Source organism: Eptesicus fuscus, chromosome 18, assembly GCF_027574615.1.
Source record: "Eptesicus fuscus isolate TK198812 chromosome 18, DD_ASM_mEF_20220401, whole genome shotgun sequence".
NCBI classification, from domain to species: domain Eukaryota; kingdom Metazoa; phylum Chordata; class Mammalia; order Chiroptera; family Vespertilionidae; genus Eptesicus; species Eptesicus fuscus.
In genome coordinates, this window is record NC_072490.1 from 55,054,783 (window position 1) to 55,077,763 (window position 22,981).

The 22,981-nt window shown below is 42.0% G+C and overlaps 1 protein-coding gene across 1 annotated transcript in view; it reads left to right on the forward strand.

The window, feature by feature from the left end:
• TAFA1 (TAFA chemokine like family member 1) overlaps positions 1–22,981 on the forward strand; it is a 511,110-nt gene that overhangs the window by 482,845 nt on the left and 5,284 nt on the right. The window contains exon 3 of the mRNA XM_008146267.3: positions 22,655–22,779. Coding sequence (XP_008144489.1) covers positions 22,655–22,779 — 125 coding nt within the window. The remainder of the gene's footprint in view (positions 1–22,654; positions 22,780–22,981) is intronic.

The window sequence follows — 22,981 nt, forward strand, 5'->3', positions numbered from 1 at the left end:
TTCAAACTGGGCAGTTGATTTTCTACTCATCAATATGAGAAAAAAAGAAGGGTTCAAGCTATTATTTTGTTAAGTAGAGAAGAAATTTCTTCCAGAAAGGCCCCGCAGGCTGGAGAGCTTCATTCACAGCTCCCAGTCAGACAGCTGAAGGTAGGGAAATCCCTGGGTAGGGAAATCCCTGCTGCCTTTACACACCACACAAGATGCATGCGGACACGCAGGAGTCTAACTACAGGAGTGGTAGGACACAAGTTGGCATCTACTTCACATCTGTGACTGAGTTGGCCAGAGCCATGAAGGAGTTCTAAAAGCTAATTATAATGCTTAGGACAAACAGGGCCATGTACCCTAGAGGTAGGTATCACCGGTAGCTAATACTGAAAAAACTGTTCATATCTTACAGAAAACATTACTTTTTTACCCTATAACTGAAAAATGCAACATTAGGACAATATGGAAAGACAGCATGAGAGTTTCCTGGGAGCTCAGAAAAATAATTCAGAATAATCCAGTTTGTGGGAGAAAGGTCTATCTGATGGTAGACTAAAGAGACCCAATGGAGATCTAAGAGACTTCTTATAAGTTAAAATGAAGGAAGATGTACATCCATTCCTGACTCTTCCCCTCCATTCTGGCTGGCAAGATGATAATTCAGGTGTACCAGTGTAACCTCTAAGGGTGAGAGAGGATAAATGTCCATGGACATGAAATAAATTATCTGTAAATTATGAATCATTTAGAATGAATGTATGTAGAAACTTCCGGAGATGAGGAAATTCAAATCCAGTGACAGAGGAGGACCTGACAGCCAAGATGTGTTCTCTCCCTGCAGGTAACCCTACAATCACACAACAGGAACATCCCATTCCTCCCAAACTTGTGGGTAGGTGGTGCCATTTTTTCATCTAAACTTTTTTGCCAAATGGTCTCAATAAACAGAATCATTTTGTTGTCCTTAGTATTAGCAATGGTTATCTTTATGCTTCCTACCCCAGGTATTTTATTTAAAAAAAATCATAATAATTTTTGTCTTGATGCCATTAGTATCCCAGTGTCTGTTCTTGTAGAAATAAGATTCTTGTGGTTAAATGTCTTTGGTTGAATGTTTGTCCCCAACATCATTAACTACTGTAGACCCCGAGATTGAGCTGGACAAATCATCCAGAAGCAAAGAGCTGGGTGAGGATCTCTCACAGGCAGGTTACCAGGAGAGCACTGCCCACTATTCTCTCCTTCCTCATGTGATTTCATAGGAAACTCGAGGCTGTCTTCCACCATGCTGAATGGAGAACTACTGTGTTTCTCTGAGTCTTGGCTGGGAAAAGAGCTATACTGCTGGGCTGTCTGCACAGCCCAAGTCCTTCTGTTGCCCTCAGGGGCATGTGTTCCTGTTTCTCTTGCAGTGAGTTGGCTTCTGGAACAACAGAGAATGTGGAGGTCGCTCCATGAGCCCTTTTGAGAAGCTATTTTCTCTTCCTCTAATCTGGATGCCCGTGCTTTCTTTTTGAGGGACCAGTTTTTCAAACTGGCTACCATTTCTCAAACATGTGCTGGCTTGAAGAGTAGTAGAATGCATTGGTGAGTGACTCTCTATGGTGTCATTTTTTGTATAAGCCAAGTGGCTGCTGGCCTGCCCAGAGGAGGCACCAGGCATTCCAGAAATGAGACTGGAGCTGCAAAACTCAGAAAAAAAGTTCGTCCTGCACGCTTTGAACCTGAAAAGTGCAATCAAGGTCTTAAAAATGGTGGCGTAGTAAGTGGAAGCCACACTGACACTCTCCCAAACTGGAAATACAACTAAAATACAGAAAAACCACCCTGAAAAATCAACTCAAGACCAGCTTGAGAGAACCCCAACAACCAAGGATGGAAAGTGGAGACCGCATAGAGACTGGTAGGAAGTGTGAAGACGTGAAAGGGTTGGCCAGGTTCCCACAGACAGCAGCTGACAGACTGGATGGTGTATCTCAGCTGTGGGGGCGGGGGGGGGATTGCCACTGAGAACTCTGGGGTTGAAACCCCAAGTTGAGTTCCCAGCCCAGAGAATCAGAACTGAGAAAGATAGCCACAGAATATCTGGCTATGAGAAGCAGCAGGGGTGCTGTCTGTCAACAAGACATGTCTGGAAATGCAGGCACCCACTTAAAGGGCCAATGCATAAAATGGCATGTGCAGCCACTCACGTTAGGCTCTGGGAGAAAAAGGGGAGAGTAACCTGGAGCTGTGTGAGTAGAGTCCAGAGTTGGGGCTTCTGGGCTTGGAGCTTGGAGGGCAGCCATCCGTTTCCTGTGCTGAGTCATTCCCTCACGCTGGGGAGGACATCTTTCTCCTACTGACTCTTGCTATCCAAGTGATTTTTGTCTGGGGGTTCATTCTGCTTCAGATGGTCCTTATCTTTAGGGGGAGGATGGCATCACAGCTGGTATCACTTGCATGGCTTTTTCTTGTAAAACTGCCTGAGAAAGGAAAGCATTGAGTCCAGATAGTTGGTGTTGGGCTCCAAACAGCACCATCGTCGCCTCGAGCTTTTCAGAGCATCTTCTGCAGCTGTGGTCAGAGAGCTGGTGTGGTCGTGCCAGGCGGGGCCCGAGGACTCCTGCAGGTGGCCTTTCTGTGCCCTGCTGTAACGGCAGCCGGCCTGGATTTGGAGGCCATTCCATTTGAATGTCTGCATGTTCAGAAAGGCCCAAGTCAAAGTCGCTCGGGGTTAAGACCATCCACCTCAGGCTGTTAACCGCTGCACAGACCACATCGATTCCAAGTACATTATAATCCCTTTTATTAGCCTAGGAGCTCCTTAAGGCATGGACTGAAATGTATTCAGTTGGTCCTTCGCCCCAGCACAGTACCAGGAGTGCAATACAGTTTTGTTTAGTTGAATTACATCTGGATGAGGTCAGCTGATGCTTACTTGTATAATAGCAACAAAAGTTAAGGTTTTTGTACTGGGCATTGGTCTGGGGCTTTATGTGTGTTAATCCCTCCAATTGTACAATCATTTAAGCTAGGTCCTAGTATTATTACCATCTTAGAGATCAGAAAACAGGTAGAAAGACATTAATCCTTTTTCCAAGACCAAGCAGTATCTGACTATGGATTTGAAGCAAGGGAATCTGACTCCAGAGAGTTCCCTCTTAACATCACTGTAATGATTCACCGCTTAAGAAATCCATATAATAGGTGTATGTCTGGGTGAGTATATATAACAGATTGTTGTCAATTTATTTCAAATAATAAGCTTTTAAATAAGGCTCGCAATACCCCTATTTTCTTCAAAACCATGTATAATTATGTTAATCTGTGTTCTTTTTTTAAAAAAAAAACCATATTTTATTGATATTTTACAGAGAGGAAGGGAGAAGGATAGAGAGTTAGAACATCAATGAGAGAGAAACATCGATCAGCTGCCTCCTGCACACCTCCTACTAAGAATGTACCCACAACCAAGGTACATGCCCTTGACCAGAATTGAACCTGGGACCTTTCAGTCTGCAGGCCAAGCTCTATCCACTGAGCCAAACCGGTTAGGGCTTAATCTGGGTTCTTAACAGTTGTCAGTTACAGAGGTACCATTCAAACTGATTTAAGCAAAACAGAAGATGTAGTGGGCTCCTATCAAAAGTCCCAATATCAAGTTAACTGCAAATACACTTGGACTCAGGCTATTGAAGAAAGCTCAAGACTTGGTCTCTTGGTCACCATCTTCTGACTGTGATTTCGTATATGTTGTACTTATTCTCAAGCAGGACCACTCTATGTGGGAGACCTGGACACTTCAAATCTGACTAATCAGTTTAGCAATCTCATGAGAGAGCTTCTTTTTCTCAAAGGAGTCAATCAAAGTCCTAGAATTAACGCATTGGCTAGTTTTATTCACATCTGAACCAATCACTGAGGCAATGAAGGGGAGAGGCACAGAGGTTGGAACTAGGTCACAGGACCATATAAATTGAGAAGGTGAGAAAACATTGTTTCCCTAAAGGTCAATCCAAGTATTACTATCAGGGGAGTGGGGAAGTGGAATTGTTGCTGGAGAGGACAAATAACAGATGAGAACAACACTGGTTTCAGATTAATTTTTGTCTATAAAGGCTGCTTCTTGGATCTTTACATGACAACAAGCTTAGCAATAAATACTAATATAAGACTAAAAAATGTTTGAATATCAATTATTCTAGTCCCAAATAATGAGTTGATACATGTGTGTACTAGTATATGTTTCACAAAACATGACTTCTTGGTCTAAAATACAATTTAGGAAGGGTCTCTTTAAAAGGTGACTGACGGCTGCCTCATCCTTCAGCACCAACTACTTTGCAGACCATCATGCATTTCAGAAATGAGCTGATATTAGGATATGTGCATACTATATATGATTTACTCTTTGCATAAAGGGGGACATGACTCAAGAAAAGGTGTGTACTCAAATTCATAATTAAAAGGAAGTAATTATGATATATTTCTTTTTGTAGAAAGGGGTCTTATGACCCAACAAAGTAGTATGGCTTTACGCAGAATTCATATTAAGTCATATTGCATTGGTGATTTTTTTTTTTTTTTTTAGAAAAGTTGTCATCTGGAAAGTGAACTGAAATGGTTTTTTAACTCGGCCACTTGGGCTAGAGTCAACTTAAAACTCAGAACAGAATTTCTATAAAGAAAAAAAATGTTCTTTAGACCTGTCTTCTTCCTAAATATTACCAACTCAAAAAGATTTTCATAATTACCCTATGGCTCATACTCAGGAAGAGAGAGATTTTTGGCTTCTACATTTAGGGCAGAAAACAATATTAAATAAACAATAAATAAATAAGTAGTAAAAGCCTTTACTTTAGTTGCTATATATTCCTTTATATTTTTATAGCCGATTTTTAGTCCTCTCCAAATTTCTTTCTTGTGCTACAGCAAGCCTCAGAAGACACTTCACCATGAGAGAGATTTCTACATGTTCTCCTCTTCTGACCCAATAGCATCAGATCTAAATGAATCTCAATCGTTTTGTAAAATTGAATTCAGCTTCTCTAGACCATAACAGTTACTGTCACTCCATTGTGAGCATATCTGGATTGTAATTAAGGAGCTCAGCATTACCTCTGGCACTGAAGTGCTCCGGAGATGCCTAATTCACATACAGCTGTGCCAGTTCTGTACTTTCTGCATCTGTGTGTGGTAAAGGATAGTGTGGTTGTGCATGCAAAGTAGAGAGACACAGAATGAGAGCAGAAAGCCACTCTCAGGATGGTTTATAGGCCACAGGTGATCTGAATTTTTTAATTCAAATGCAAAAAAATAAGCAAAAAACATTCTTTGGTCATAGTGAATATTTACAGAAGTGGATAGAAATGGCAGTGATCTGGCCTTGGGGCAGTCACATATCTAAATCCATTCCCATTCAGTTAGTCCACAAATACATACTAGTATACTGAGCGCCCTTGGTCTTACTTAGGTGGCAAGTTAGGCAAGCGTCCTCAGCTACAGTACCTTGATTAATAGTCATTATTTTTTCTTGGATATAAGAAGTCTGGAGTTATTGGCTATTGACATCGGTTCAATGACATAAGTGCCAGCATTGCAGCAATTTTCCTGAACTTTCCTTTATGATAGTCACTGAAAGTGCAGCTGTCATTTAAGTATTTGAGACAGGAAGTAGGAGGATTGATGATTGAGGATCAGGCCAACATCAACTTTGTGGAGCTGGAGCCTCGGATGACCCCAGTTACATGTCTGATGATTGGCAGGTTATTAGCGCAGGAGAGCCTCAGATGGGATAGCTACACTGTGCTCCATGCGACCTTCCATGGCAGCCAGTCCAGGGTTCCAAAGAGCAACAAGCCCCCAGCACATGTTTGCTAATGCCTAACTGGCCAGACAAACCACGTGGCCAAACGTAGATAAAAGAGGGGGAAACAGAATTCACTTCTTGATGGAGGAAAGACAAAGTCACTGTGCAAAGGGGTGGATAGAGATAGAGGAAGAATTTGTGGCCATTTATATAGTCAAAAATGGGAAATTAGTATTACTGACATAAATAGAAGGTAAATACTAAAAATAAAAATGAATCAGCACAACTAAGTCACTATTGCTATTGCAGGAAGTTTTTCAAACCATCACAACTACAGCTCTCCTCACCTGTTCAGAGATCCTCAGGCCTCAGATTGAGAAGTACCGGCCAGTGTTGTGTTATAGGTTCAGCATCGAGCTATGAACCAGGAGGTCACCGTTCAATTCCCGTTGGGGCACATGCTCCGGTTTCAGGCTCGATCCCCAGAGTAAAGCATGCGGGGGATGGCCAATGGGTGACTCTCTCTTCTCATTGATGTTTCTGTTTCTCCCTCTCCCTTCCTCTCTGAAATATTACATATATATATATATATATATATATATATATATATATATATATATATATATATAATCTTTTTAAAGAGAAGTATTGTTCAGGCAGAAAAGTAGAGGATTTTTAGCTCGAGGCAGTAGAACTAGAATTCCGAACTTTTTGCAATGGATACATCTGAAACATTGCTGTGTTTATGTTCCTCGTCTTCTTCGGTTCTCTAGCTTCCAGATACCATTATTGACATGAACAAAATAACTTTCGAAATGCCACTATTATGAGTTTTCTTTTCCCATCTATGTTGGCAGGTTTTTTTTTCTTTCTATATTTTAATTGCAGTTGACATTTTATAGTAACTTCAGGTTTACAGCATAGTGGTTAGACATTTGCATAATTTACAAAGTGATTCCCCCAATATGTCTAGTACCCACCTGACTGTATTTTCTATGCTGTACTTTACATCCTCATTACTATTTTGTCACTGCCAATTTTTACTTTTTTTTTTTTTTTTTGTAATCCTCAGCTGAGGATATGTTTTTACTGATTTCTTTAAAGAGAGAGGAAGGGAGAGGGAGAAAGAAAAAGAAACATCCATATGAGAGAGAAACATCTGTCAGTTGCCTGCTGTACACACTCCAACTGGCGACTGAACCTGCAACCTGGATATGTGCCCTGACCTGGAATCAAACCTATGACCTTTTGGTTAGGGGACAATGCTCCAACTGAACCACACTGGCCAGGGCCCAAATTTTAGTTCTTATACCTTCATATTTTTCACTCAATCCCCAACTTCTAACCTGGCATCTATCAATCTGTTCTTTGCATCTATTTCTGTTTTATTTGTTCATTTCATTCTTTATATTCCACATATAAGTGAAGTATTTAAAAATAAGGACCTTACATTATTTCTCATTTATTTATATACTTTGAAATGCATATGTAAAAGCCCTGGCATGCTTTTATGTAGTTCATACTACCTGTAGTAAGTGGTGCTAAACATAGAGCAGATAGTCTATTAATATTTTCTGATAAGTAAAGCTAAACTCTTCTAAACTATCTAGACAATTCCACAAAAATAACCATGCTAGTTGTGTTCCATTGTGTGAGGGAAAATAGAGAAAGCAGTATGTTGTCATTTTCTATTTCTCAGGTCATTGGTTGGTGAAGGAATATGCCAAGGAGCTATTGGGCAGTTCTTGTGAAATTACAAAAATAACAAATTATAAAGTTATCTTGCCATTTCAAACATGTACACAAATAAATTAGATCCAAACATGCTCTATGATCAAGATTTACACATTTCATCCTCACATGATAGTCAGGTTATGCTTTCTAAAGTTCAATCCTATATAATAAAGAGGTAATATGCAAATTGACCCTCACACCCTTGTGTCACAAGATGGCCACCCCCACGTCGTCACAAGATGGCCGCCCCTACATTATCACAAGATGGCCAGCAGCGGAGGGCAGTTGGGGGCAACCAGGACAGCACAGGAGGGAAGTTGGGGCAACTGGGCCAGCAGGGAAGCAAGTAGGTGTCAATCATGCCAGCAGGGAGTGGTTAGGCATCAATCAGACCAGCAGAGGAGTGGTTAGGGGGCTATCAGGCTGGCAGGCAGAAGCGGTTAGGGGCAATCAGGCAGACAGGCAGGCGAGTTGTTAGGAGCCAGCAGTCCTGGATTGTGAGAGGGATATCTGACTGCTGGTTTAGGCCCGATGTGGGATCGTGCCTAAACCAGCAGTCAGACATCCCCCGAGGGGTCCCATATTGGAGAGGGTGCAGGCTGGGCTGAGGGACCCCCACCCGCCAGTGCACAAGTTTTATGCACCTGGCCTCTAATCCTATCTAATAAAAGAATAATATGCAAATTGACTGTACCTTTGCTACGCCCACAAGCCATGCCCACCAGCCAATCAGGAGCAAATATGCAAATAAACCCAACCAAGATGGCTGCAGCCACAGAGAGCAGGAAGGAGGCTTGGGTTTCCCCGGCAATGAAGGAAGCCAAGCTTTCCGCCTGCCCTTGAGGGCCTAAACCTCCACTCAAAGCTACAAAGTTTCAATTATAGAAGATGAATAAATTCCAGCACAAATGGCGGCAGCCACAGAGCTGGAAGAGCAGGAGGCTAGGGTTGCCCCCGGCAATGGAGGAAGCCAAGCTTTCCACACACCCTGGTCAGCCCAGGCCTCCACTTAAGGCTACAAAGTTTCAATTATAGAAGAAAATAAATACCAACAGAAATGGCTACCACCACGGAGCAAGCAGGAGGCTTGGCTCAGCTCCAGGCTACAAAGTTTCAATTGTAAAAGATACATAAATCCCAGGTACCAGGGCCTCCACTTGGGTTTCCAGGGGGTGTGGCCAGCCTGCAAACCACCACAGGCCTCTCACCCAGGCCACCCCATGCCCCAAGGGAACCCCACCCTGATCTGGGACACCCTTCAGGACAAACCAGCTGGCCCCCACCCATGCACCAGGCCTCTATACTATCTAATAAAAGAGTAATATGCAGATTGACCAACACCCCAACACACAAGATGGCTGCCCCCATGTGGGCAAAGATCCTACCCCCATGTGGACACAAGATGGCCACCACAAGATGGCCAGCAGGTGAGGGCAGTTGGGAGGGACCAGGCATGCAAGGGAGGGCAGTTGTGGGTGATCAGGCCAGCAGGGGAGGGCAGTTGGGAAGGACCAGGCCTGCAAGGGAGGGCAGTTGGGGGCAATCAAGCCTGCAGGAAAGGGCAGTTAGGGGTGACTGGGCCAGCAGAGGAGGGAAGTTGTGGGGGACCAGGCCTGCAGGGAAGGGCAGTTAGGGGTGACCAGGCCTGAAGGGGAGGGCAGTTAGGTACAAACAGGCTGGCAGGGGAGTGGTTAGGGGGTGATCAGGCTGGCAGGCAGAAGCGGTTAGGGGCAATCAGGAAGGCAGGCAGGCGAGCAATTGGGAGCCAGCAGTCCTAGATTGTGAGAGGGATGTCCTTCTGCCCATTTAGGCCCAATCCCATATTCAGGCCTAAATGGGCATTCAGACATCCCTTGAGGGGTTCCAGATTGGAGAGTGTGCAGGCTGGATTAAGGGACACCCCCCATGCATGAATTTCATGCACCAGGCCTCTAGTTATTATAATAAACCTGAAGGCATCAAAGTCTCCCCAGAGACTGCATGTGTGCAATGGCTTTAGAGCTGGTTGTTCTCTTATCTTAACAAGCACCTATGAGAGAGGCAGACAAAGCACTGAGAGCCATAAGCTTTCACCCAGGCCTCACCTCTCCTAAGATGCCCATGTTCTCAGTTATAATTCAGCCAACCAACCATAATATCCTAATAAAATAAGAGAAACAATTCCCTGGGATATGGCTTCTAAGACAATAGTTGAGCTCAGGGTTAGCGATATTTCTCTCCTACTTGCTAACAGTTTTTATAGATCTGAAGAGGCTTAAGAGGTTTCACAGATCCTGTTCTTTCTCCCTGGTCTAAAGTCTCCATCAGTGCCAAGAGCATCTAATGGGGAGTCTGAACTTTTCTTTAATCTAATCCATTTAGAAAATGACTCACAATTTATTGAATAAAGTAGAGAAAATTGACACCTCTTCATTAGGCTGAAAAAGTCCTTTTAACAGCTGGCATCTGAAATGCATTTTCTATTTAAATTTTATTAATGTCAATCTTCTTTAGCGGAAGTGAGATTAAAATGAAAGACCTTACAATCAGTGTACAACATTCCCATTGCTGCTATGACTGTGTAAGCACTGGTTTCACAAAAGAACCTGATGCCAAGAGTTTTCTGTGAGTAATTTAATTTGGGATCAGTTGCAAAGTGGGATCAACAAAAAGTGGTATTTCAACATATCAATAACTATAAAATTTATTAATTTATATATGAAAAGAGGGAAGGGCACTTAACTGACAATTGATTATAACAAATCTCTAGCAAGTATAGCAAAAATTATATTATGGAATCTAATGACCTTAGAAAGTACTTTTTTCAAATTGGGGAAATACTTGGATATAAATATATGCCTCTAAAGTTGTAAGAACATGGAGAGCTTAGCAACAAAACATATACAGAGGTTCATGGGGCTCAAATCTTCCTTGTAAATATCATTTTTTAAACCTTATCTTCCCTTTTATTTAAAATTCAAAGCCATTTGGGAGCTCTTCTTTATACCCACAATCAGATTAGTGTAACTATGAGGGCTGCCGCAGCTGTGAGGGCCAAGCCCCTTGCACAAATTTCGTGCATCGGGCCTCTAGTATACTATGTTCATGGATTGGTAGAATTAGCATCATTAAAACATCTATATTACCCAAATAAATCTACAGATTCAATGCAATCCCTATTAAAATACCAACAGCATATTTCACAGATCTAGAACAAATACTCCAAAAATTTATATGGAACCAAAAAAGACCCCAAATAGATGCAGCAATCTTGAGAAAGAAGAACACGGTTGGAGGGATCCCAATACCAGATATCAAGTTTTACTACAAAGCCATCATAATCAAAACAGTCTGGTACTGGCACAAGAACAGGCATATAGATCAATGGAACAGAACAGAGACCCAGAAATTGACCCAAGTCATTATGTTCAATTCATATTTGACAAAGGAGGCAAGAATATGTAAAGGAGTCAAGACAATCTCTCTAATAAATGGTGTGGGTAAAATTGGACAGATACATGCAACAAAATGAAACTAGACCACCAACTTACACCATACTCAAGAGTACATTCAAAGTGGATAAAAGACTTAAATGTAAATTATGAAACCATAAAAATCCTGGAAGAAACTATAGGCATCAAAATCTCAGACATCTTTTGTAGCAATGTGTTTACCAATACATCTCCTAGGGACCTAGGGCAAAGGAAACTAAGGAGAAAATAAACAAATGGGACTATATCAAAATAAAAAGCTTCTGCACTGCCAAAGGAACCATCAACAGAATGAAAATAGAACCCACTCTATGGGAGAACATATTTGGCAATGACACATCTGATAAAGAGTTAATATCCAAAATATATGAGGAACTCATACAACTTAACAAAAGGAAGACAAACAATCCAATTAAAAAATGAGCAAAGGACCTAAATAGACACTTTTCCAAAGAGGACATACAGATGGCCAAGAGGCATATGAAAAATGCTCCAAGTCACGATCATCAGAAAGATTCAAATTAAAATGACAATGAAGTATCTCCTCACAGCTGTCAGAATGGCTATCATCAACAAATGACAAGTGCTGGCGAGGTTGTGGAGAAAAAGGAACCCTCGTGCATGCTGGTGGGAATGCAGACTGGTGCAGCCATTATGGAAAACAGTATGGAGTTTCTTCACAAAATTAAATATGAAACTGCCATTTGACCCAGTGATTCTACTTCTAGGAATATATCTAAGAGACCCGAAACATCAATCAGAAAGCACAATTTACAATAGCTAAGATCTGGAAACAGCCCAAGTGCCCATCAGTAAATGAGTGGATAAGAAATACCTGGTACATTTACACCAGGGAATACTATGCAGCAGTAAAGAGGAAGCATCACTTACCCTTTAAGACAGTATGGAAGGACCAGGAAAGTATTATGCTAAGCGAAATAAGCCAGTCTGAGAAAGACAAGTGTCACATGATCTTACTCATATGTGGAACCTAATGAACAAAATAAACTGATGAACAGAGTGGATCCAGAGATGTGGAACAGAGTGCAGAATCTCAGAGGGAAGGTGGAGGAGGGTGGGTGGATGGGAAGTAATCAACCAAGGACCTTGTATGCAAATATGCATGGCTCATGGACACAGACAATGGAGCAGTGAGGGCCTGAGGGGAGGGAGTGTCGGGCAGGACTAGGTCAATGGGGCAAAAAAGGGACATATGTAATACTTTTAACAATAAAGATTTAAAAAAAAAAAAAAGAGAAGTGACAACCACATGATAGGCATTCCAGTTCTGTTCTGAAATTGCAGGATTCTCCACAGTGAGCTGGCTAAACTTAAAAGATAGGAATTCTGTTGGAACATTCATTTACACAAAGGCATCAAATATGGCACGTTTTAGTTAGTTGGTTGGCTTGTTGGTTTTGGCTTAGACTTGAAATCAGGAAGGTCTGCCCGACGGGCCATTTAAGACCCACAAAATCAATTGGTCTGGCCCTGCCAAGGCATTAGAGGTGATTTAATTATGTGTTTGATCAAATATAGCTGGCTACTTTTTAAGTTATCATTTTGTATGGCTGGCAAATTACGTTATAAATATACAAATGGCCTTTGGCAGAGAGAAGGTTCCCCACCCCTGGCTTAGAGCCTCCACTAGGCTTGACCTCTTCATTCTCCCTTCATATCAGTTGAATTTCTTTGAGAAGAAATTATTCACAAAGAAATTGAGATTTTATTGCTATATTAGATCTGCTCTATATATAAACAAGATGAACTCTGAAGGCTGGCAGTTGGCTGGGTTCACCAGCTGGCTAAGCCACATGTTTCCATATCCCCAAAAGAAAAAGAAAAATCCACACCTCACTAACATCATTAGGAATTCAGTGTTGATGAAGCTGTGCAGAGAAGTGGGTATTTTTGGTGGAAATGGCAGTTAGTACAATTTTTCTGGAGGATAATATTACTATCTCAGAATGAATTACAAGGAATAAAATTTCTTCAAGGGTAAAAAGGGATTTAGTACTTATATCCCTTTTTACCCTTTGAAGAAATTTTATTTCTTGTAATTCATTCTGAGAAAAATAATTAAATACACTTGCAAAGAGTATATGTTCAAGGGTGTTTATACAAGCATTCTTTCTACCAACTAACCACCAACCATACACACAAAAATGACAACTTAAATTTCCACTAGGAAAGGAGTGGTTAAATTAAGTGGTTAAATAAATAAATCCACAGTCCTGCTATGGATATTATTCAGGTGTTAAAATAATGATGCATTTAATTCATTTATAGTCAAGGAAAAATGTTTATGATTCTGTGGTTAGGTTTTTAAATTAGAGTACAGTATGCTATATAATCTTACTTTTATAAAAAATTTATATTACAAATTGTGTTGGTCTATGCATTTATTCAACTGTTTTAGGAATAAATATTGATTACCTACTATGTGCCAGCACTGTTATAGACACTTGGGAAGACAATGTTCGAGCCTTATGAAGCTTACAATCAAGTGGGAGGGAAGGAAAAATACCCAAGTAAACTGAAAATGTGTGAATTCAGGTAGTAGTACTGTTATGAAGAAAGTCATAGCAGGATAGAAGGAGAAAGTAGCAGGGTGACGTGGGTGTGGATTATTTTAGGTAAATGATCAAGAAAGAACACTCTAAACAGGCACAACTGAATTTAGGCTAGGTCAATGTCAACTCTGGAAGAACATGCCCAAGTCAGAGCATGAGCCAAATAAGAGATCGACAAACCTCTTTATCAAACAAAAAGTGATTTTGATTTTGCAATATTCTGCTTCTGTTTTATCACTTGTTAAGAAATTTAATAAGGAAATGTAGAAAAAGGAACAGGTTACTACTAGATCTTATGAATTTAAAATTTACAAATTTTAAAAAGTTCCTCCTTTCCAAGGGGTGGAGAGATTGGGAAAAAATGTGGAGTGGAGTGGGGATGGTAGAAAACATAACCGAAGAGATGGAAGGGTTCAAATAGCATGGATCTTTGAAGGATATGTAATAAGGTGTTTATAATTTATTCTATGTGATGGAACCCATTGGAGAGTTTTAGGCAGAGAAGTGATATGAAATTATTTGCATTTTAAAAGATCATTCTGGATGCTGCGTCAAAAATAGTCAGAGAGAAAGTCTGAGGCAAAACATATGTAACAGTCTACCTCCACCTAATGGGATTATGGGTGATGTATATTTTCCTTTTGACAATCAGTATGCTTTGAATTCTAGAAAAGAATATATACTACATTTAGAACTATGGAGGAAAATGTAAAGATTTCTGTGGTTGAGAACATCAAAATGTTTGTATCTCGACAAAAAAACTACTATCTATTATAAACTTCAAGGTCACACTTAAATATTTTAAATACAGACAGAATGTTAAATATGAAAAGACAGGGAATGTGAAGTAGGGTACTTACTTAATATGCATAGTTTTTTTGTTTTTGACCATATGTGAAAGTTATGTACCTATACAAATGCAAGAAAACGTGCTGAATTTAATTCTAAAATAAAATCATCAATTTAGTGAAAGCAAGACAAGCATCCAGTGTTTGACTTATGAGTGGATGGGGCGATAGAATTTGCATGTACAGACAGCTCCCTTCCCCACAGGAATGCACTCCAAGACCCCCCGTGGATTCTTGTAACCACTATTAGCACCAAACCCTTCATATTCTGTGTTTCCTATACATACAGGCCTATGATAAGTTGAATTTATAAATCAGGCACAGTAAGAGATTAACAAAAATAACTAATAATAAAATACAGCAATTATAAAAATACACGTTTGACCTTGAAACAACATGGGTTTGCACTGTGCAGGCTCACTTATATGTGTATTTTTCAATAAATACCATTCATGTATTTTCAACCACAGTTGACCCCAGGTAATTGAAACTACAGAAAGCAAAATCATGGATAAGGAGGGACTACTGTATTGACAATGCAGAATAAGCCAGGGGCTCCAGCCCTGGTGTTCAGTTTAAGAAGAAGAGTATTGTTATTGGCAGGAATTAAGAACACTTCCCTGATTTTGGAAAAAGTCTCTAAAAATTCCTTCTCACCAGAGCAGACAGCTTTTGTCAAAGAAAAGGAACTGTACCCCTGCCTTCTGATAAGACAGGTTGGCACAACCCATGACAAGTAAGAGATTTCTTTTATGTTTTGCGTTTTATTTCCAATTCCTGTGAAGTTAGCCTTTTCCTTATTTATGTGCATATATGCTTTAATATAGGAATTATTTTGTTGATTACTTAGTTGTGAAATTATTTTATCAATGAGAGCTTCTCTTACCACCATCACCCTGACAACCTAAATCACATACGCTTTTTAGTTTCCATTATAGCACATTGTAACTTGTTGTGTATCGCTATTCTTCAGTATATATTATTGCATCAGTAAATTTAGTATAATAAGAGACTGCATTCCACTTTAGAATATAAACTGTCTTTATTCCCAGCACAGCAACTAGCAAATAACTTTTGAATGAATAAAATATAATTTTTATCTTTAAATAACTTTAAAAAAAAAAACTACCATTCAAGAAAATTGTATCATACTTATCTTCTGGTTTTAAATACTGCCCAGTTTGCAACCCACACCCTCACCTGCAACCTCACCAACATAAAATTGTCCCAGTTTGAAAAGCATTGAATCTATATAGGAGAGCAATGCCAATAACCCCATCATCAGCTGTTACGACTTTGGGAAATATTGTAGGTAAAAGGGGAATAAATGGTGATGGAAGGAGACTAGACTTGGGGTGGCAAACACACAATACAATATGCAGATGATGTAGAATTGTACAGCCAAAACCTACATAAATTTATTAACTAATGTCACCCCAATAAATTCAATAAAAAGAAATATATTGTAAATCCTACAAAGAAATACAGTCTAATCAGTAAAATAATAATGTATACATCCAAGAATTAGTATAAGCTTCCATTAAAGATAAGGCATTAGCTATCTAAAACAGTAATTGTATGGATGCATACATAGCTGGATAGAGAGTGTATAGATAAATCATAGTAATAATTGCTATGTGTCGAGTATCAAGTTTATTAGGTACTATGCTAAGTACTTTATCTCATCTACAATTCACTATAAGCCATTGTGATTTTCAACTCCATTTATAACTCTGGAACCTGATACTAGAACTGAGGAATTTCCCCAAGACATACCGCCAGGAAGTCATAGGGTTAACATCCCAACCCAGGTTCTTCTATCCCATGCCCAAGAGCTTAGCCTCAATCTTTACACGTGCCTCTGTATAAATCCTGTCCTGAAATGTGTGCTCAGAGCAAAGAGGGAGTTTGGAATGACTGCAGGCGTAGTATTCAATGCCTTTGATTTTCTGCTTGCTTTGATGAAGACAGTAACACACAGAGAGCCACTGCAGGTCTTTTGAAAAGAGCATCATAACACCTGTTCCAACCACCTGTGCAAAGGGGAGGCTAGAGAGCTAGCGGCCCAGTCCCTGCTGGTGGAGTTCCAGCCACTGCTTTAAATTGCATGACAGGTTGCACAAAAATGAGCCTAAACTTGTTCTTGATTGATGTACTTTTAACCTACTTCTGGGAACATGAATGAAATGGTATGTTCAACCATTTAATTTATGCTGCAACTTTCATAAGTCATGGAAGTGAGCTAAGAGTTTGGCATAATATCGAAGAACAGTGGTTTACTCTCTAACTTTGTGATGAATGCCTTCTCAGCTTTTGGAGTGATTTTGTTCTTTAGAGTAATAACCACGAGGCCGCTGCTGCTGCTGCTGTTGATGATGATGATGATAGCTAAAATTTATTGTACATTTACTAATGCCAGATGCTCTGCTGGTGCTTCGCATGCATTTTTCATGTGGTCCTCACCATCCTTTGATACAGGCACTATGTTTTCTTTCTTGTTTTGTTTCATTTTTTAATCATTTATAAGTTGCAAACCAGTTTTGACATATTCTATGCCATTCAAAGATGAGTGCAGCCTGATCCTCAAGGCATTCACTGCCTGGCGAGTAGGCAGGCACATGAGCGAATGGCTGAGTCCAACGTGGTTGGGGGGTTGAGTTACTGGCCATAATGTTCCCTCAGTTGTAACTCTGCCATTCTTCACCACTGCAGAGCAGGCGTCCAAAAGTCAAGCCCTTATCCCTTCTCTGTTTGAAGCTGTGGTGCCTACTGACATTTCAGCGGCCAGCTTCTGTCTCCTTCCGTCTTGCCCGTCACTGCCAAGGTGATGATGATAGGCAATATCCACTGTAAATATACTAATGCCGGATGTTCTGCTAGTGCTTCCCCAACCACCCCTGTAATCAGATCTTCCTTTTGCTCACCAAATATGAATCTTTAGTGACTTACCATTCCTTTAAAAATTAAAATTTAAAATAAAATAAATTAAGCTCAAGCACCTTGCTTTTGAGAGCTCCCTTGTTTAGGTTTTCTCAGGCTGCTGTCCACTGGGAGCCGGCTCTTCTGGCACAATGCAGGGCTTGCTGCTGGCCCAGCACTTGGCTCCTTTATGCCTCCTACGGTAACGCAGGCCTCAAAGCCTATAGTGCCCATGTTGAGACGCCTGAGCTGAAGTGTAAGCTCTGAGGACAGGGCTAGGTCATGTTTCTTATTTTATAGTCTCTGCAAATTGGGGAGTGCTTTACATAAGGAAAGTACTGAATTAAAACTCAAACATTATTTCTATTGAAATTATAGAAAGGGACTCCACTTCTTAGATAATGCAGTGTGTATTTGCTGTATGTATTAAACCCACTGCTTATTAGTACCCTGTTCTGTTCCCACGGGAAAATGCCTCCAAGCGACCAACAATAAGATAGAAAGGATTTGTGCCTATTTAAGGGTTATCCCTGAAAGACAGATTGATTCTCCCTTAGTCTCTCTTTTTTCTCTACAGCAATGTGACTCCGTGTAACGGTGAAATTGAGTCTCATGATGAACGTGGCTTTAGTGGTTTTGAGACTCTCTGAAGGAAAGCTGAGCATTCCTTAAAAAGTTGAAGATCAGCTATTTTTCTGAACATGGCACAGTCATCGAGCAAATCCCAGAACCCCGGGGTTAAAGGCACCTTTAAGACCCTCATTTGTAATCGCCACAGATAAGAGAGAGGGGTTTCCAGCTGATAATTTCATTAACTTGGTTCTTCTCATGGAGGGAAGTTTTTACAGAATTATGCATCTACCTCCAAAGTTTCTCATGGCTTCCAAACATATTCACTAGTGGGAATTTTATTAAAATGCTGTAACTAATGAAATTAAGCCATGTGTAACTCAGACTAGGAAGAACTAAGCATAATATAAACTGCCTTCTTGCCTGAATTATTTTTAAATTAACTTAATTTTACAAGAAACCAAATGTATTTCTTTTTCCACAAGTGTGTTGACGTGAAATTTATTTTCCACAGTAATAGAGCAGAGAGCGCTCATTCATCCACCCAGCGGTCAATAAATGCTTTATTAACTCTGTGAACCCTAAACACAAGACTAGGATGCGTGAGCCTTAGAAGGATGAGACCGGGAACGCTGTGGTCCCGCACGCCTGGGTGCTAGTGCTGACTCTGCACTTCCTCCCTGTCGGCTAGGGCACGGGTTTCAGCTTTCTCATCTGCAGAATGGGTTCAGAGTCCTCCGCACTTTCTGAGGTTGCTGTGAAGACTGAAATAATTCTTTTAAAGTACCTAACACAGAAACATATAAAAAGATTACAAAAAAGTCAGTTATCATTTTATCACTTTTATTATAATTCAAGACATCTAAGACTCTTTAATATTAAATTTTTATTATGATAAATATATTCATAAGAAAAATATTACAAAAATGGTTAAATAGCATGAATATTAGCTCCTTTTTGTTAACCAAAGGTTTTATGTAGCTTCCAGTTTGGGCGAAGAGGAGGAATTTTGAAATCCTCTCTTTGTGAAGCTTTTTAGAGATAGTGCAGGGTATATGAGTTATGAAAATAACTAGGATTGAAGACCACAACTTGACCTGGAGCATGAGGAGACATATTCAGATGACCCTGTCATGTACAAATCAGACACGAGAGTGTCAAAGGCATCTTGAGGGAAACCAGAATGAGCTGGATGCTGGTAGGCCAGAGGCAGGGCCCAAGCAGCGCGCTGTGCAGAGCGCAGTAACGGGATTTCAGAGTGAACGGCAGGCCTGCAGGCGTTTTTACTCTTAGAAAGCCCTTTCTTCCCCCATGAGCCCGTGGGTCTCCACAGTCTTGAGTTGAAGGGGATACGTGTGCTCTGCGTATTCTTTTTCCCACGGTCTATGTTATCAGTGAGAAGATATGTGTTCTTCAGAGAAAGAGGAACAGTTTGGTTAGCTTGCAACGAAGCAGGTCAGCTCAGAGGGGGCAGAGGGTGGCCTAGAAGGGAGCAGGGCCCTGCAGGCAGGAGGGCAGCCTCTGACCAGTGTCCCTGCGCCTCTGCAGGGAGGGGGTGACGAAGGCTCCCCATGGCGCTGTGAGAGGCAGTAAGATCAGGGGGTTCCGTTCTCGATGGCGAGGATGCAGGGCAGGAATGCTGAAATATTAGGTGGGCTTTCAGTGGACAGTGTGGAGGTGACAGCCTGTGTGACCCAGCACAGTGAGGGGGCTCACATTGTGGGCGCCCGGAAACCCTGTCGGCAGGAATTCCAGCTGCGCCCCTGGGCCTTGTTGGGGGGGTATTCCTTTCAGCACCTCATGAGTTTCCCTCCTTGCCAACATATATGCTTCTCTTATTTAATACTAGAGGCCTGTTGCATGAAATTTGTGCACAGGGTGGGGGAGGGTCCCCTCAGCCCAGCCTGCACCTTCTCCAATCCAGGAACCCTCAGGGGATGTCCGACTGCCTGTTTAGGCCCAGGGATTGGGCCTAAACTGGCAGTCAGACATCCCTCTCACAATCCTGGACCACTGGCTCCTAACCCCTCACCTGCCTGCTGGCCTGATCACCCCTCACTGCCCCCCTGCCAGCCTGGTTGCCCCTAACTGCCCCCTGCTGGCCTGATCACCCCTAACTGCCTATGCCTGCTAGCCTGATTGCCCCTAACTGCCTCCCCACCACCAGCCTGGTTGCCCCCAACTGCCCCCCCTGCCGGCCTGGTCACCCCACGCAGCCTGCTGTTCAGGCATTTGGTCGCCCCTCACTAACCCCCCTGCCGGCCTGGCCACCACACACAGCCTGCTGCTCAGTCATTTGGTCGCCCCTCACTAACCACCCTGCCGGCCGGGTCACCCCATGCAGCCTGCTGCTCAGTCGTTTGGTCGACCCTCACTAACCCCTGTGCTGGCCGGATCACCCCACGCAGTCTGTTCTGTCGTCCGTTCAGTTGCAATGGTCGCTTAGGCTTTTATATAGATAGATCGTCACCTGGTAAGTCACATCAATAAGAACTCTTTCCCCAGGACTGGGTCGTCCCTGAGCCCTGTCCTGATGCAGGGGGTCCTGGATTCACATCCTGCTGCTGCTCGAGTTTCCCGGAAACGTGTGGTGGATGTGGGCGGACAGGGCTGTGAGGAGGGTCTGACTTCCTGGGCTGCCATGTCTAATGGGTCACATTTTACGTGGTTTGGTCCAACCCACAGATAAAGCACAAATCAAATACAAATACACTACCCTTGAAAAGAGCTGTAACTTTCCATGTAAGAGGGTAGACACATGTGATCCTGCAGCCACTTTCACTCAAAGACTGAGGAAGACTGGACTCGGAGGAAGGGAGACTGAAGGAGGGAACCTGAGTGCCTGCTGGGAGGAGGGCACAGCCACAGCAGGAGATGATGACCTTGGGGAGAGGGGTCAAGCGCCCGCTCCTCCCTGCAGGCTCTTCTCTGCTCATTCTATTACTGCTCTGTGACCTTAACAGAGGGCCTGGTTTCTCTGTTTTTGTGAGAAGGAAGCATCATGATGGAGACTCCCATGCGAGGAGTGAATAGTGACGGTTAGGTGCCTGCCCCAAGGAGCCATGCCAAGAGATGCTGTGAGAGTTTAAGAAATTTTATCACATTCTCTCACGGCGGGCGGAGACCAGGGTGTGGTGTCAGCGGGGCAGAGGAGGGGGAGCAGGATATTTATGTCTCTTCTAAGGTCCCTCAGAGTAGCCAGTGGGACCAGGTGCAGGTGGGGGCCAGGTGGGGGCGGTCACTAGAAACTGGGTGAGGCTGTTTCCTAGGAGCCCAACACCCTTAATCATGAAACCTACAGGGAGAATAACAGGAAAACCCCAGGGAGGGGCAAGAATGTGCCTAACAGTGATGATTCCAGGCGTCCTCAAACTACAGCCCGCGGGCCACAGGCGGGTGTTTTTGCCGTTTTGCTTTTTTACTTCAAAATAAGACATTTGCAGTGTGCATAGGAATTTGTTCATAGTTTTTTTTAAACTATAGTCCGGCCCTCCAACGGTCTGAGGGACAGTGAACTGGCCCACTGTTTTAAAAGTTTGAGGACCCCTGGGCTAGACTTAAGTTCTGCAAATCAGCCAATCAGATGCTTTGAAGATTTTGAATGGAAAAGCTGAGCAGACCCTGGATGGTTTGGCTCAGTGGATAGAGGATTGGCCTGTGGACTCTAGGGTCCTGGGTTGGATTCTGATCAAGGGCACATGCCTAGATTGTGGGCTTGATCCCCAGTGGGGGGCATGCAAGAAGCAGCCAGTCAATGGTTCTCTCTCATCATTGATGTTTCTATATCTCTCCCTCTCCCTTCCTCTCTGAAATCAATATATATATTTATATATATATATATATATATATATATATATATATTTCTTTTTTTAAAGAAAGAAAGAAAAGCTGAGCAGGATTTGTGACAGCCAGTGCCTGGGGGAGCTGCAGAAATGACTGGTTCTTGCCCACAAGAGGGCTTGCACTCCAGGCACTGAGAAAAATGTGGAGCTTCCTCACTTGTGCTGAGTGAATAAGCCAGTGCTTGTGTAAAACCTCATCATCTAAAAGAGTGGGCTGTCAACATCCCCTAAATTCCCTGCCAGCTTCCTCCCCGGGTCCATCCCGATGTGGCCGGGAATGTAGGGATGTTCCATCATGGACTCAACTTTTGAAAGTTTCACCCACATCAAGTCAAACATATTCAGTGGAAAACACAGCCTGCATCAAATATACTTTTGACTGTAAACAATATTTTCACTTATTATTACTCCTTTTTCTGCAGGTTTTCTTTTGTACTTTCCATCCATTCATTTTTTTCCCTTTTGTAGGCCGTTAAAATTCTCACAGGCCCTAGGCCAGGGAATAAACCCTAAAGCTGGATGGATAAACTGGTCTTTCTGAAAAAAATGGCTGCATTCTGAACAGCAATTAGCAATTTGTCCCCTTCACTGGAAAGAAATAGTACACGATTTTGATTTTACAAAAAAATAGCAAGATAAAACTTCTTCCAAAAATTAAGCCTTTCCAGTCCATATCATTTCATCATACTGGGGGATTTTTGACCAAATGCTGTTTGATGAAACCATATGACATAATTATATTTGCATTGTAAGGCATAAATTTAAATCTTATCTTCTAAATAGAGCATTGTTAGCCAACCGTGGAAGGGTAAAGAAGACCTGGTTGGTTCAGAGAGCACTACATCCGCGAGCGAGCCCCAGCAGTGCCCAGGCTGTTTGAGTGAATTGCAAACACTTGTTTCCTGTTTTTGAACAGCCTCCATAGTGATTGGGAAATGGTGGTGTGAGATGGAGCCTTGTCTTGAGGGAGAAGAATGTAAGACACTCCCTGATAATTCCGGATGGATGTGCGCTACAGGCAATAAAATTAAGACCACAAGAGTAAGTTCATTAATTTCAAATGTCTCATGCATGTTACTAAGTGTGCTGTCTTCCTTTGTGTTGTACAAATATCATCCAGGGAAGGTTTGAACAGGGGAGCGGGGGAAGCCTTTTCCCCGACAGAAACCATTCTTTACTGTTCTGACCGGTGTCCAGCCATCAGCAAGAAGCTAGAGATTTAACTTAACTTTTCTATACTGAG